Source organism: Camellia sinensis, chromosome 5 (assembly GCF_055761805.1).
Source record: "Camellia sinensis isolate YWXY chromosome 5, ASM5576180v1, whole genome shotgun sequence".
NCBI classification, from domain to species: Eukaryota; Viridiplantae; Streptophyta; class Magnoliopsida; order Ericales; family Theaceae; genus Camellia; species Camellia sinensis.
In genome coordinates, this window is record NC_138965.1 from 182,280,463 (window position 1) to 182,292,685 (window position 12,223).

Consider the following 12,223-nt stretch of genomic DNA (forward strand, 5'->3'; position numbering starts at 1 on the left):
AATTGCTGATAGGAAGGAACAGGTTTTGAGGCGTCGAGTCATTCACTATGTTAAGGTTCAACGGAGTAATCACTCGGAAAGAGAAGCTACTTGGGAACTTGAGGATGAAATGAGACAAAAGTATCCCCAACTTTTTGAGACTCCAGGTATGTCAAATTTCGAGGACAAAATTTCTTTTAAGTGGGGAAGAATGTAAAATCCAAAATTTTATGTGTAGAATTATTTTTGGTTAAAGTTGTAATTAAATTAATTTATATGGGTCATTTTAGTAACATCAAGGAATTAGTTATGAGGTGGTTTTTTTTAAAAATTTTTATTACTTAGATGGTTAAGTTTGTAATTTTGGGAGATTGGATTATAGGCCCACTTGGGCTTTAGGTCTTGGAAACATAGAAGCACAAACAAATAGAGGTAGTGATGTTGTTGTGGCTGCTGCGGCAGATCTAGCAATAGAAAAAAAAAAAAAAAAAAAAAAGAGAGAAGAAGAAGAAGTAAAGAAAAGAAAGAAGATTCATAGATTGGTGACTTTGATCTAATCATCTCTTGGAGGTAAGATTTGTTTTTATGGTACTCCTAACTATTTCTTTAGACATAGTATCTTGTATGTTGATTGGGTGTATGTATTTTGGGGTTTTGGAATTTACTTGTAGACTATAGGATTAGATTAGTACATTATAAAGAAAAGAATGATAGATGCATCATGGTGATCAATAATAATTGTTTATGTGGTATAATATTTTATTAGGTTTGTGAGATTGAGGTGGATCTTGGTAATTTGAGATTAGCTTGGGAAATATTATTTTAGCTGTTTGAGGTAAGTAACCCTCTATCACTGTTGGTTCATTTTTATTCTTATCGAATCGTTTAAAATCATAAATATTTATTTAAAGCCTTCATGTTCTCTTAAAATAAAATGTGGGTCAAGTATAAAACAATATCGAATATTATTATTAAAATTATTTGAATATTTGGTGAAACGATTCTGAAAATTGTACTAAACGTTTATTCTGAAAATATCGAATGCTTTATTTAAAATTTGTGTATTGTTTGAATTTTGAACATCACTCTAGTCTGACTACGATTTGGACCCTAGCCAATGGGGGTTATTTATTGGCACAGAAACTAGTTTCTTTTGGGGCTTTACCACCGGCCTATGTGTGGTTCTGGGCCTTGTCACGGGCTATGTGACCGTAGTCAATAAGACTTGGGTTTTGTGAATCAAATCATTGAACCATCTGAATATCGAACCATCGATTTGAACAATGAATTACTTTGAATTATCTTGTTGGCTTTTCATTTAAAATGTATTGTACATTGTTTATTTTTAGCCATGAAACCATCTTACAAAATAATTGTTCATTTATTGAACTGTAGAAAAATTTATATTTATTGATTATCAATTTATTTATTTATTTTTTTATACTTGATCTAGCTGGCAGTGATGGTTGGTTATTTACTAGGCTGTCTAGCTTACCCTTATTTTATTTTTTTCAGATTCTGAAGAGTAGAGCTGCGCGGGATTTTTTTTTACATATGGGAGTGCCGAGAATAGGATTATGATTTAAGTACTTGGATTATTTGTTTTGTTAATGGATTTTATTAGTGGACTTGGTGGATAATTTCATATGATAAGAATAATCAATTTTTTTTTTATGGATTTTAGTATTATGATAATTAAGGGTTTGATTGGAGTATTTTACATTGTTAGTTATGTGTTGGACTCTTAGCCTTGCATGCTCACTTAAATGAGTGTGCGGCGTTGTCACGGAGCTTGGGACGTGACAATTTAGTGTAACACCCTGTCCCACATCGGAAGTTTGCATGGGTGATCTTGGGCATATATAGCACCACTACCTTGCTACTAAATAACTTGGACTTAAGCTTTTGGGTATTGTTGGTTGACCCACACGTTATTTGGGCCAGCAAGTAGTGGGGCGTTACAAATGGTATCAGAGCCGACCCATGCACACAACCATGTGGGCCACTTATTCTGGGCTGGCCACGAGCTTGTCGTGGTATTCTGATTGATTATAGACCCTCGCGAGGACGCGAGGATTTATAAGTGGGGGAGTTTGTAACACCCTGTCCCACATCGGAAGTTTGCATGGGTGATCTTGGGCATATATAGCACCACTACCTTGCTACTAAATAACTTGGACTTAAGCTTTTGGGTATTGTTGGTTGACCCACACGTTATTTGGGCCAGCAAGTAGTGGGGCGTTACAAAATCTTACTTTTCCAGAATTTGTATCGATGTATTCATATTGTGTCATACCTGTATCCCATTCCATGCTTTATAGATTCAACTAGTCACTTAATCTCTACCAATACTACACTTCGAATTTTTTTGCATGCTGTGACTTCTAGTAGTTTGAAATTAAGACTATTTGGTAGACTAGAAAGTCAACACATACTTGATGTGCTTGAATACATCGTAGGGAAGCATTGCAACTCTTGATGATAGTGGAGTTATATACGGAGCATGGGACTGGAAGTAGAGAGCTTACATACTTCATGGTGGTTATGTAACTGTGTATATAAAGTAACTATGCGACTCTCAAATGATTTGATTAATTATCACCATCTGAATAAATTAATCAATTTTTATTCAACTTTTTCTAGAAATCTAAAGTTTGACTCAGCTTCGCCAAAATTAGAGTGTTTCCTAATTATAGATAACTAAAGAAAACTAGTTTATCCTAAAAGATTTATGACAATTACTTTTTAATTTATATATATTTTTATTTATGGTTTTATCCTTTAACATAATCCATATCCTACTTTTTTCAAAATTTGTATTGATGTATCCATATTGTGTCATACCTCTATCTTGTATCCCTCTAGCCATGCTTTATAAATTGTAACTAGTCACCTAATCTCCGCCAATACAATACTTAGTACTTATGTCTTAATGTGAGATAACACAAGTATATTGGAAGATATACTCTGTAATAATGTAATTGTAGGTTATATAGTACGTGAATGATATTTCTCTGCCCTATGTAGGCATGTTTATATTCTAATTCTAATTTTCATGTCTTATTGTTTATCATAGTGTTAAGACTAATAATCAATCCATTAGAATAGACCTGTGTTTCTAATTCTTCAGTTACTTTCGGGGATGGGAGCAAAATTTTAAGAACCTTAATATTTTACAGTAGTTCCCTTGTGGTAGGTGTGAATTTCTGATATCATTTTATTTGTGAGATATTTCATAGTTCTGCATCACCTTTGGACCTCCTAATTCCTGATAACTAACACATCAATATCTAAAGGACTCTAATTTGCTTAGGCTGCATGAAAAACCACCAACTGATCTTAGTTTCTGCATCAACATTAGGAACAATTCTGCAGTTACTTGAACAGATACATTCTTCCATTTTCAATTTTAGCCTGAAACATTTTATTCTTGAATTCATTTTCACAGTAGTGTTGGAGAAAATAGATGAGCAAGAAGCTTTCAAGCTGTTTGGGACCACAAATTCTCGTGAACCTGAAAATACAGTAGAAATACTCGAGCAAAGGGAGCAAAAGGTCTTATTTCATGAATCCACTGAGTTGGGAAGAGCAGGCAACTTGCGCAAAAGTTTAGATTGGGATGCTGCTTTTTTCACCAGTGCAGGTATGCTTTTACAAGAAATCTGAAATATTTGGTGCCTTCTGCCAATGTTAACTCATTTCATATGGTTAGAGCAAGTTAAAATTCGAACTCATTAATGCTTCATGCATGATCAGGACTTCTAGATCCAGAAGAGTTGTTTATTATAAATAAAGGATTTGAGAAGGTTGAAGCTGACCTATTACCCGTAACTCAAGAAGATCTGTGTACGTGGAGATATGCACACTCAGAATCGACATTAGATAGTGATGACCTCTCTTTGGACAGCAACCAAAGCACTGAGGTTGATTTGTTTGAAGAAATAAGAGGATCCATTGAGAAATCCAATATAATGTCCAATATTTGCAAGTCAGTTTGCAAATCAGGAGTTGGAGAAGCCCACAAAGGGGAAACCCACTGTAAGTATATTGCAAATTCAGAACAAATCTTATTGTGAATGGAAGAAGAAATTTTTGCCTGTTCATTTTGTATGTGAATTGCAATGTGATTGCATTTAAGGTATCCCAAAGAGATTTAATGGGTAATCAGGCCTTCCGCTATTGTTGCAGCAGGAAATATTGAAACCTCACTTGTCCTAAATTCTTTTCTTACTCTTAGGCTTAGTAAGCATAATATCTTGTGTTTAGGAGGTTGGTACCTAGCCTTAGTGTCTTGTAAAAAATGTTATATGGTCTCCCTTTTTATGCATCTGTTTATCACAAATTTATGCTCAATATCTATGGTTGCTTTTTTTCAGCCTTGAAGAAACTTGATGACATTTCTCAAAATAGGGTATGTGCTATTGATTGTAGTCTTTCATTGTAATTGTTCTAGCATTTATTGAGAAATTAAGTTCTCTTGTATCTAAATATCAGGTGAAATCCACACCAACTTCTAGAAGGCAAAGTGTCTATATGCAAGGATCAAAAAGAGTTAAGGAGGTTGTTCATCCACAAATCGTCCAGGCATGTATAAATCGAAGAAAATGAGATTATATAGTTCCTTTTAGTATTTAGAATGCATAAGTGTTCATCATCTCAATTGCTCAAATTGAAAGGCTGCATTCTTATTTATAACTTACAAGTTACAAGTTTGTCTAGGCATGTATAAATCGAAGACAATGAGATTATATAGTTCCTTTTGGTATTTAGTATGCATAAGTGTTCATCTCGATTGCTCAAATTGAAAGGCTGCATTATTATTTATTACTTACAAGTCACAAGTTTGTCCAACATTTGGTAGTCTAACATGTTGGATATGTAGACAAAAGATTGTGTAAGGAAATGGAATTGTAACTCTAAGATATGAATTAACTAACTCAAATTAATTTGATCAATACAGGATGCTGAAAAGAATGGTAAATCTAAGTCACCCAAGATATTAGGCAGGATGAACATGGCGTCAGCAGGACAAAGAAAAAAGATTTCCTTAGGTGTGGACCATGTCAAAATGGGAAATAAAGTTGCAACCCTTGGATCTGGTAAGAACAATCATATAATTTAAAAGTTCCTTTCTTCCAATTCCAATGGAATTGACATCAAAATGCATTGACTGTTACAGGGGAAGATTTCATAGTATCTAAGAAATCTGGATTGGGGAACTCATGTTGTTCCACTAGCTCTACAACATCCCTTGAATCATCTTCTTCAGTTTCTGTCACTACCAGTAATGATTCATCAGCTTCTTGTTCTCCATCTGGTAGTGCTTCGTCGTTGAAATCTTCCTCAAACTCGAGAAGAAAAGCAGATTCCAAGAAAAGTAGACTTGCCGCCTCTGGTTCAACCTCCAATACTCCTCTCAAGTGCTTACTAGGAGACAAAATTGTGTTGGAAAATCCTGGTTTGTCCACCCCTTCATTGTCCATGTCAAACCATTCTTCTATTGATCCTGCAAAATCGACCAGAAATTTCAAACCTTCAGGTCTCCGAATGCCATCACCAAAGATTGGGTTCTTTGATGAGGTAGTTTTATTTTCTTCCAATTTGTTTAGTTCTATGTTATGATTATTATTATTTGTTACTTATAAGTTACAATTTTGTCCAGCATTGGGTTGTCTAACTTGTTGGATATGTAGACACAAGATTGTGTAAGGAAATGAAACTTAACTCTAGGATATGAATTAACTAACTCAAATTAATTTGATCAATACAGGATGCTGAAAAGAATGGGGAAGCTAATTCGTTTCCTCATAAGTCACCGAAGATATTAAGCAGGATGAACATGGCGTCAGCAGGACAAAAAAAAAAGATTTCCTTAGGTGCGGATCATGTCAAAATGGGAAATAAAGTTGCAACCCTTGGATCTGGTAAGAATCTTCATATAATTTAAAAGTTCCTTTCTTCCACTTCTAATGGAATTTACATCAAAATGCATTGACTGTTACAGGGAAAGATTTTATATTATCCAAGAAATCTGGATTGGGAAACTCATGTTCCACTAGCTCTACAACATCCCTTGAATCATCTTCTTCAGTTTCTGCCACTACTAGTAGTGCTTCGTCGTTGAAATCTTCCTCAAACTCGAGAAGAAAAGCAGATTCCAGGAAAAGTAGACTTGCTGCCTCTGGTTCAACCTCCAAGACTCCTCTCAGGTGCTCACTAGGAGACAAAATTGTGTTGGAAAATCCTGGTTTGTCAACCTCTTCATTGTCCATGTCAAACCATTCTTCTTATGAATCACCTGCTAGCTCCATTGATGGATGGTCCTCAGAATCATCATCAACTGCCCACCAAAGCTCCAACTGTTTAGAGGTCAGTTTTCATACCAGTACTTCCAGAGGAGCTTGTTTAGGAAATGATGCCACCCAAGCATTAAATTTTCAGAGTTTCCCACATGATGAATGTTTCGATGGTCAAGAAAGTCATCAATCAAGGTTTCCAAATCTATGTCTTGAAGTAGTTAGGGGAACTGCTAATGATCTTGCAAAATCGACCAGAAATTTCAAACCTTCGGGTCTCCGAATGCCATCACCAAGGATTGGGTTCTTTGATGAGGTAGTTTTATTTTCTTCCGATTTGTTTAGTTCTATGTTATGAGTATTACCTTGTGAAGTCAGTATTTCAATCAAGTAAAGCTTATCTGCTTTGACAGGACAAAGCTATGTTGTCGACGGTAGGTAGAGATTTCCAGTTTCATTTTGGAGCGCAGAGTGCTTTGCCTAATATTAGTGGGGTGACAAACAGAAAAAGGCCGGATAAACTTCAGACTACTGGAATTTTACTAGAGAATGGGGATACAAAGCTTGGTTCTGTGCAAAATGGAGTGATAAATCCTTCTTTGAATGCCATTCGCAGATATGCAGCACAGAATCAAGAGCTAGATAAAAATTCCCCAAAAATGTCCAGCACGTCTGCAACCTCGAGAAATTTACCAGGGAAAACTTCAAAAGGTCAGACTGATGCATCTCCTCAATTGTGCAGAGAAAATTGCTCAAGATCTAGTAAAGTTATTGGTGGGGGACATAATTCAAAAAAACTAGGCCTGCATTCTAGTTTGAAGGCAGAAAGGAAAAGAACAGAAGGAATATTGAAAAATGAAATGGGTGGAGAGAGCAAGAGGCCAATGACGAAAGAGCAAGAAAGGGCCAGCAGGCGCCCTCTTGAGAATGACCGTCATTCACTTCATGACAACGAAAAAGAAAACATACCTAGTTTTGAAGATCATGTTAATGGTTCAAATAGATGTTTGGAGGTCATTGATCTCAACAGGGGCGTGGTGATAGAGCTTGAAGGGAAGAGGGGTTGCTCTCATTCCCACCTTGGTGACAATTTGGCTGAAAATGACAGAGCTCCCATGTATTCATCATCCTTCTCTAAGGAGTACCTTTTTCCCCGCCAGCAGGTTTCACCAAATATGCTGTCAAAGACTGGACCACTCTCTCTTTCGACGACAGTTGAGTTCATGCCCAGCACAAGAACTCCATTGGCGGACAAAAATTCTGCTCCCATGCAGCAGCAGATTAATTCAGGTTTATAACAGAATCAGAATCAACAGTAGACAAGGCAGTGGAAAAGGTGTCAAAACACTCCATTACATGGCATTGGAGATCAGAATTTTTTATTTATTTATCTGAACCTAGGATTAACATTTCAAGGCATGGGTCTCTGTTCTATATTTCTCTCACCTGAGTTTATTAATCTTTAAGTTGGTTCTTCTGGGAACACTTCCCATATATTAGCAAATTGTCCGATCAACCTTGTCATTTAGTGTTTTTTGATTGTGCAAGAGTTTAATTGGATTGGAGTTCATAGTCCTTGTATAGGAAAAATTGTTCCTGAATAAACACATACTATTTGTCAGATCAGATATAATAAATGTGTTGGATTTCTCATCTGTTTTGAGATTTGAATGCTAGTGTATGCTTAGCACATATTAATGTGGAGCAAAACAATTAAGGTAATATAGAACATCATTAAATCCATTGACATTCCAGGTGCTGAAGCTAGCCACTGAAAATGCAGCAGTCACTGAAGTTAGCCACTGAAAATGCAGCAGTCACAGAAGTTAGCCACTGAAAATGCAGCAGTCACTGATTCTGATCTGTAAGGATAAATCACTAGTGCAACTCTCTCTCTCATTAATATGCTGTGAATAATCTGCAGGAAATTTGAGAGGGAATTTAATTCTGAGCTTGAGTCTCGGGCCAATTTTGAGCAGCAGTTCTCAAGCGGAGCCATATTTAACTCATCTTGCTCAGTGGATTCTCAGTGTTGGAAGGGACCAGTGAGTTAGTTCTGACGCTTTGCTCCGTCGTTTTTTGGGTGTAGACAATATTATTTAAGACGCCTTTCTTGTATTTGACTGTATGTATAGGATAGAGAAAGTTTAGTCCCTTGTTTGATTGTTGAGATTATGGTGATGAGATGTGGCTCGGTACTTGGCTGCTGATGCATACCAGCCAGGCCGGCCTTGCTAATTTTGGTTTTTCTGACTTTTAGACATGCAATATGTATTTCATTGAGGCTAGGGTTCTAGTTTTTTTTTTTTTTTTTTTTTTTTTTTTTTTTTTTTTTTTTTTTTTTTACAGCAAGCACCAACTATTTCATTTCTGCCATAAATCTCTCTCCCCTTCTCTCTCATAAAAAAAAGGAATCAAAATTTGATAAACAGTAAATCAAATCTCTACCGTTCTCTCTCGTAAAAAAAGAATTAAAACTTGATAAACAATAATAAAGGTTGAGAGAAAACCATAAAAAAGATATGCCATGACGATGTCTTTTGACAACTTGCCAAAAAAGTTAGCTTTTTTGACTTTTTAATTTTTTTTACACAAAAAAAAGTCACAAAAAAATCGACTTTTTTTTAGTTAGAAAAGCCACCAAAAAATTAAAAAAAAATAAAAAAGTCAAACAATCGTCTATATATATATAGTAATAATATTATAAATTTATATTGAACTATTTAAGAATTATTCAGATTTATCTTCTTATGATTTAAATTTATTTTACGAGAAATTATTAAGTACTTCTAGAATATCACATATTTATACTTTTTTAACGATCATCATTTACCATGCCTCTTTATATTCCTTAATCACTAAATACAAAATCATAATACTCTGCCTTCTCTACTAATCATGATACTATAAAATATTATGTGATCATGCTTCTAAACTATCCAATAATTACACTTATTTTATACGTAAATCTCATAATATACAAATTCAATTTCAATTATACATTTTCAAAAAATCTTCGAAGATCATAAATTTGGGTCCGTAGACTTGTTCGTGTGTTCATTGTCCTCGTTGGTCACTCAGCTTTAGCCTTTTTGTTTTGTCCTCATAAACTTGCTACGCTACCTCAGAAAATTTTAACCCTTTCCGTCAATATCAAAACCTAATCATCAATTCTTGTGTGTTGGAAAACATTTTTCGTAATTTGTCTTGGTTTGTCAAAGGTTATGGGTTTTGTGTGTTTGTCTTCTTGTTAGTTTTAAGATAATTGTTTCCATTACTTTCTTTGATTTGTAAGATTGCTTATAATTTGAACTAATTACAAATACCCAACTATAATTACTTTGTGGGTCCGAATTTTGGGTATTTTGAAATAAGGGTTATTTTATTTATTTATTTATTAATTCTAAAATTGAGTAAAAAGTTTGATTTTAATATTAACTGCTTCAAACTTTTCATCAATTTTTCTTAAAATCTTTCTAAAAATTTCTATCTTATTCCAAAATTTTATTTTCATCAAATTTGATAAAAAAAAATTCATTTCTAATAATTCATCTTTTTAAAAAATGACTTTTGATTTGATGATTATTTAATAAAAGGATTATAAATGATTTTTAATTTTTTTTTATCAATTTTAAATCTGATAAAAGAAAAGATAAATGATTAGAGATGCTCTAAGGCCTTGTTTGAGAAGATGATTTTTGGCTAAAATAGTTAATAAATACAAAATAGGCTAAAATCGCCAATAAAACAAAATATCGCATCCAACTTATAATCATTTTACTTTTTCTCTTATGACCATCAAATTAACTAAAAAAATCAATTATCATCTCAAACACAATTTTTTAACCAAATTAAAATAATTAAAAAAATTAAATAACCAATTAAAATAACTAAATTCTCAAACGAAGCCTAATATGCTAGTTTAATGGATTTTATGTACATATGATGCGGCTTTTGAGCAAAACCGCAGTACTAATCTTAATTTTATAGTCAACTGTGCAAATCTTATATTTCTTTAGAAAAATTCTACACATATAGGAGTATAAAAATGGCCCGCCGCCTAAAACCTCCTCGCGGTTCGGGGTGGGCCCGACCCGTTTGGTCATAGGTCCGACCCAACCCGAGACCTTGGGCCATCATTTTGAAGCCCAACCCGACCCGCATAAGGCCTACTCAAGGCTCGACTCGAGGCCTGGCATGCCCGAGACTCAATGTTTTTTATAGCAAAAAATAAAAAAAAGTTGGTAAAAAAAATAAAAAAATTTGTTCAAGTTCGATCTCAAGCCCAGGCCCAGGGGCCAGCCCAAGGCCTAAATACCCCTGGGTCTGGGCCTAATTTCCTGACCCGGCCCGACCCAATTTTTGGCAAGAGCCTATGAAGCTTGACATGGGCTGGCCCGGATGGGCCGAGCCAAATTTACACCCCGTAACACATATATAAAATTCATACAAAAAAATTTAATAAGAATGATATGACATTATCATTATTGGTCCTATTTGGGAAGTTGGTTATTTTAGTTGATTATTTAGTTTTTTGACTATTTTAATTTTGCTAACATAGTTGTATTTGGAAAGATAGTTGTTTCGCTAAAAGTGAAATGATTATAGATTAAATGTAACATTTTATTATATTGACTAATTTAATCTATTTTGTCTTTATTGACTATTTTAGCCAAAAAAACTAAAAAGAAACAACTTGCCAAATAGGGCCATTGTAAATAAATTATTCTTTAATAGTATTTTGTTTTAAAATAAAAGATTCACAATAAATCACATTATTATGCATAAAAATTATTTATGAATTTTTTATTTATACAATATTATTTTATACATGTGATTTTTCACATTTGTAATATTTTATTTTATTTTATTTTTTTCTTGTCTCACCTTTCGGTTTAGGTGTTACGGATTCTAATCATTTTGTTCCGTTCCAGCTTTAACAGAGCCTCGTACACTAGATAGAAGTGTTCTTTTACATGAAATGAAAGTGGCTGTTATGCATAGTGTCCTTTTACATGAAATGAAAGTGGCAATAATGTGGAGGATATGCTAACTAGCTTAACCAAGATCTCGAGTTCGAGACATGGGAACGCAGCTGTGTTAAAAACTTGTTGGGAGAGTTTTGCCGCCCTTGTGGTCCTACCCGGCTCGAACCGGATTAGTTGGGGTCCTGTGGACTTCCGGATACTGGCGGTTTAGACCTAAAAAAAAAAAGAAAGTGGCAATAATGTTCCAGACCCCCTTTCCCCCCACCCCCTTTGATCCCCTCTCAACATGATTGGTCAGTTTTTCCTTCTTTTTTTTTTTCCTTCTCCTCTAATCACCACCCGCCACGTGTGTGTGGGGTGGTGGGGGTGGTGATTGGAGGGGGTCTCAATCATGACCCGTGAAAGTGGTTGTTATGCATTGAATGATGTCTGTCACTGTACAAATATATGTATATTAGTGATTGACACAGGTAATATGTATGTAATTTCAATAAGTAAAATAAAATAAAATACTTACAATATATATTATATTTGATTTAAGTGATAAAAGTTTTTTTCATTATATTATTTGTTCATAGTTCGAGTCTCATATCCATTATTTGTCAAATAATGGTTTTTTGTCCATAATTCGAGTCTCACGCCTATTATTTGTCTAATAATGATTTTTTTAAATGACAAAATGAACACTTGACATTAAAGTGGAGGATACACTTGGCATACACTTGGCACTAAAGTGGAGGATAGTTTCATGACACCAACTTAGGTGTTCCTTTTATTAATAATATAGATAAATGTTATGAACTCACCTTATTAATTCATAATTTATTTTGAATGTATTTGTGTTTGTACTTAATGAGAGTTAACCTCTCTATCACTAAGTACTTGCCTTATAATTCAACTCTCCATTGAGGAAAGTTGAATCATGACCTTTCCTTATGACTAAGGTGTTAAGAAAGTCAT

General features: G+C 34.4%; 1 protein-coding gene across 1 annotated transcript in view; it reads left to right on the plus strand.

The window, feature by feature from the left end:
• Positions 1–7,930, plus strand: part of LOC114317858 (uncharacterized) — a 39,326-nt gene extending 31,396 nt beyond the window's left edge. The window contains exons 2-10 of the mRNA XM_082870649.1: positions 3,428–3,622; positions 3,736–4,017; positions 4,356–4,390; positions 4,474–4,563; positions 4,940–5,078; positions 5,159–5,559; positions 5,750–5,903; positions 5,984–6,591; positions 6,689–7,930. Of these exons, the coding sequence (XP_082726775.1) occupies positions 3,428–3,622; positions 3,736–4,017; positions 4,356–4,390; positions 4,474–4,563; positions 4,940–5,078; positions 5,159–5,559; positions 5,750–5,903; positions 5,984–6,591; positions 6,689–7,573 (2,789 nt within the window). The 3' untranslated portion in view covers positions 7,574–7,930. The remainder of the gene's footprint in view (positions 1–3,427; positions 3,623–3,735; positions 4,018–4,355; positions 4,391–4,473; positions 4,564–4,939; positions 5,079–5,158; positions 5,560–5,749; positions 5,904–5,983; positions 6,592–6,688) is intronic.
• The last annotated feature ends 4,293 nt before the right edge of the window (positions 7,931–12,223 follow it).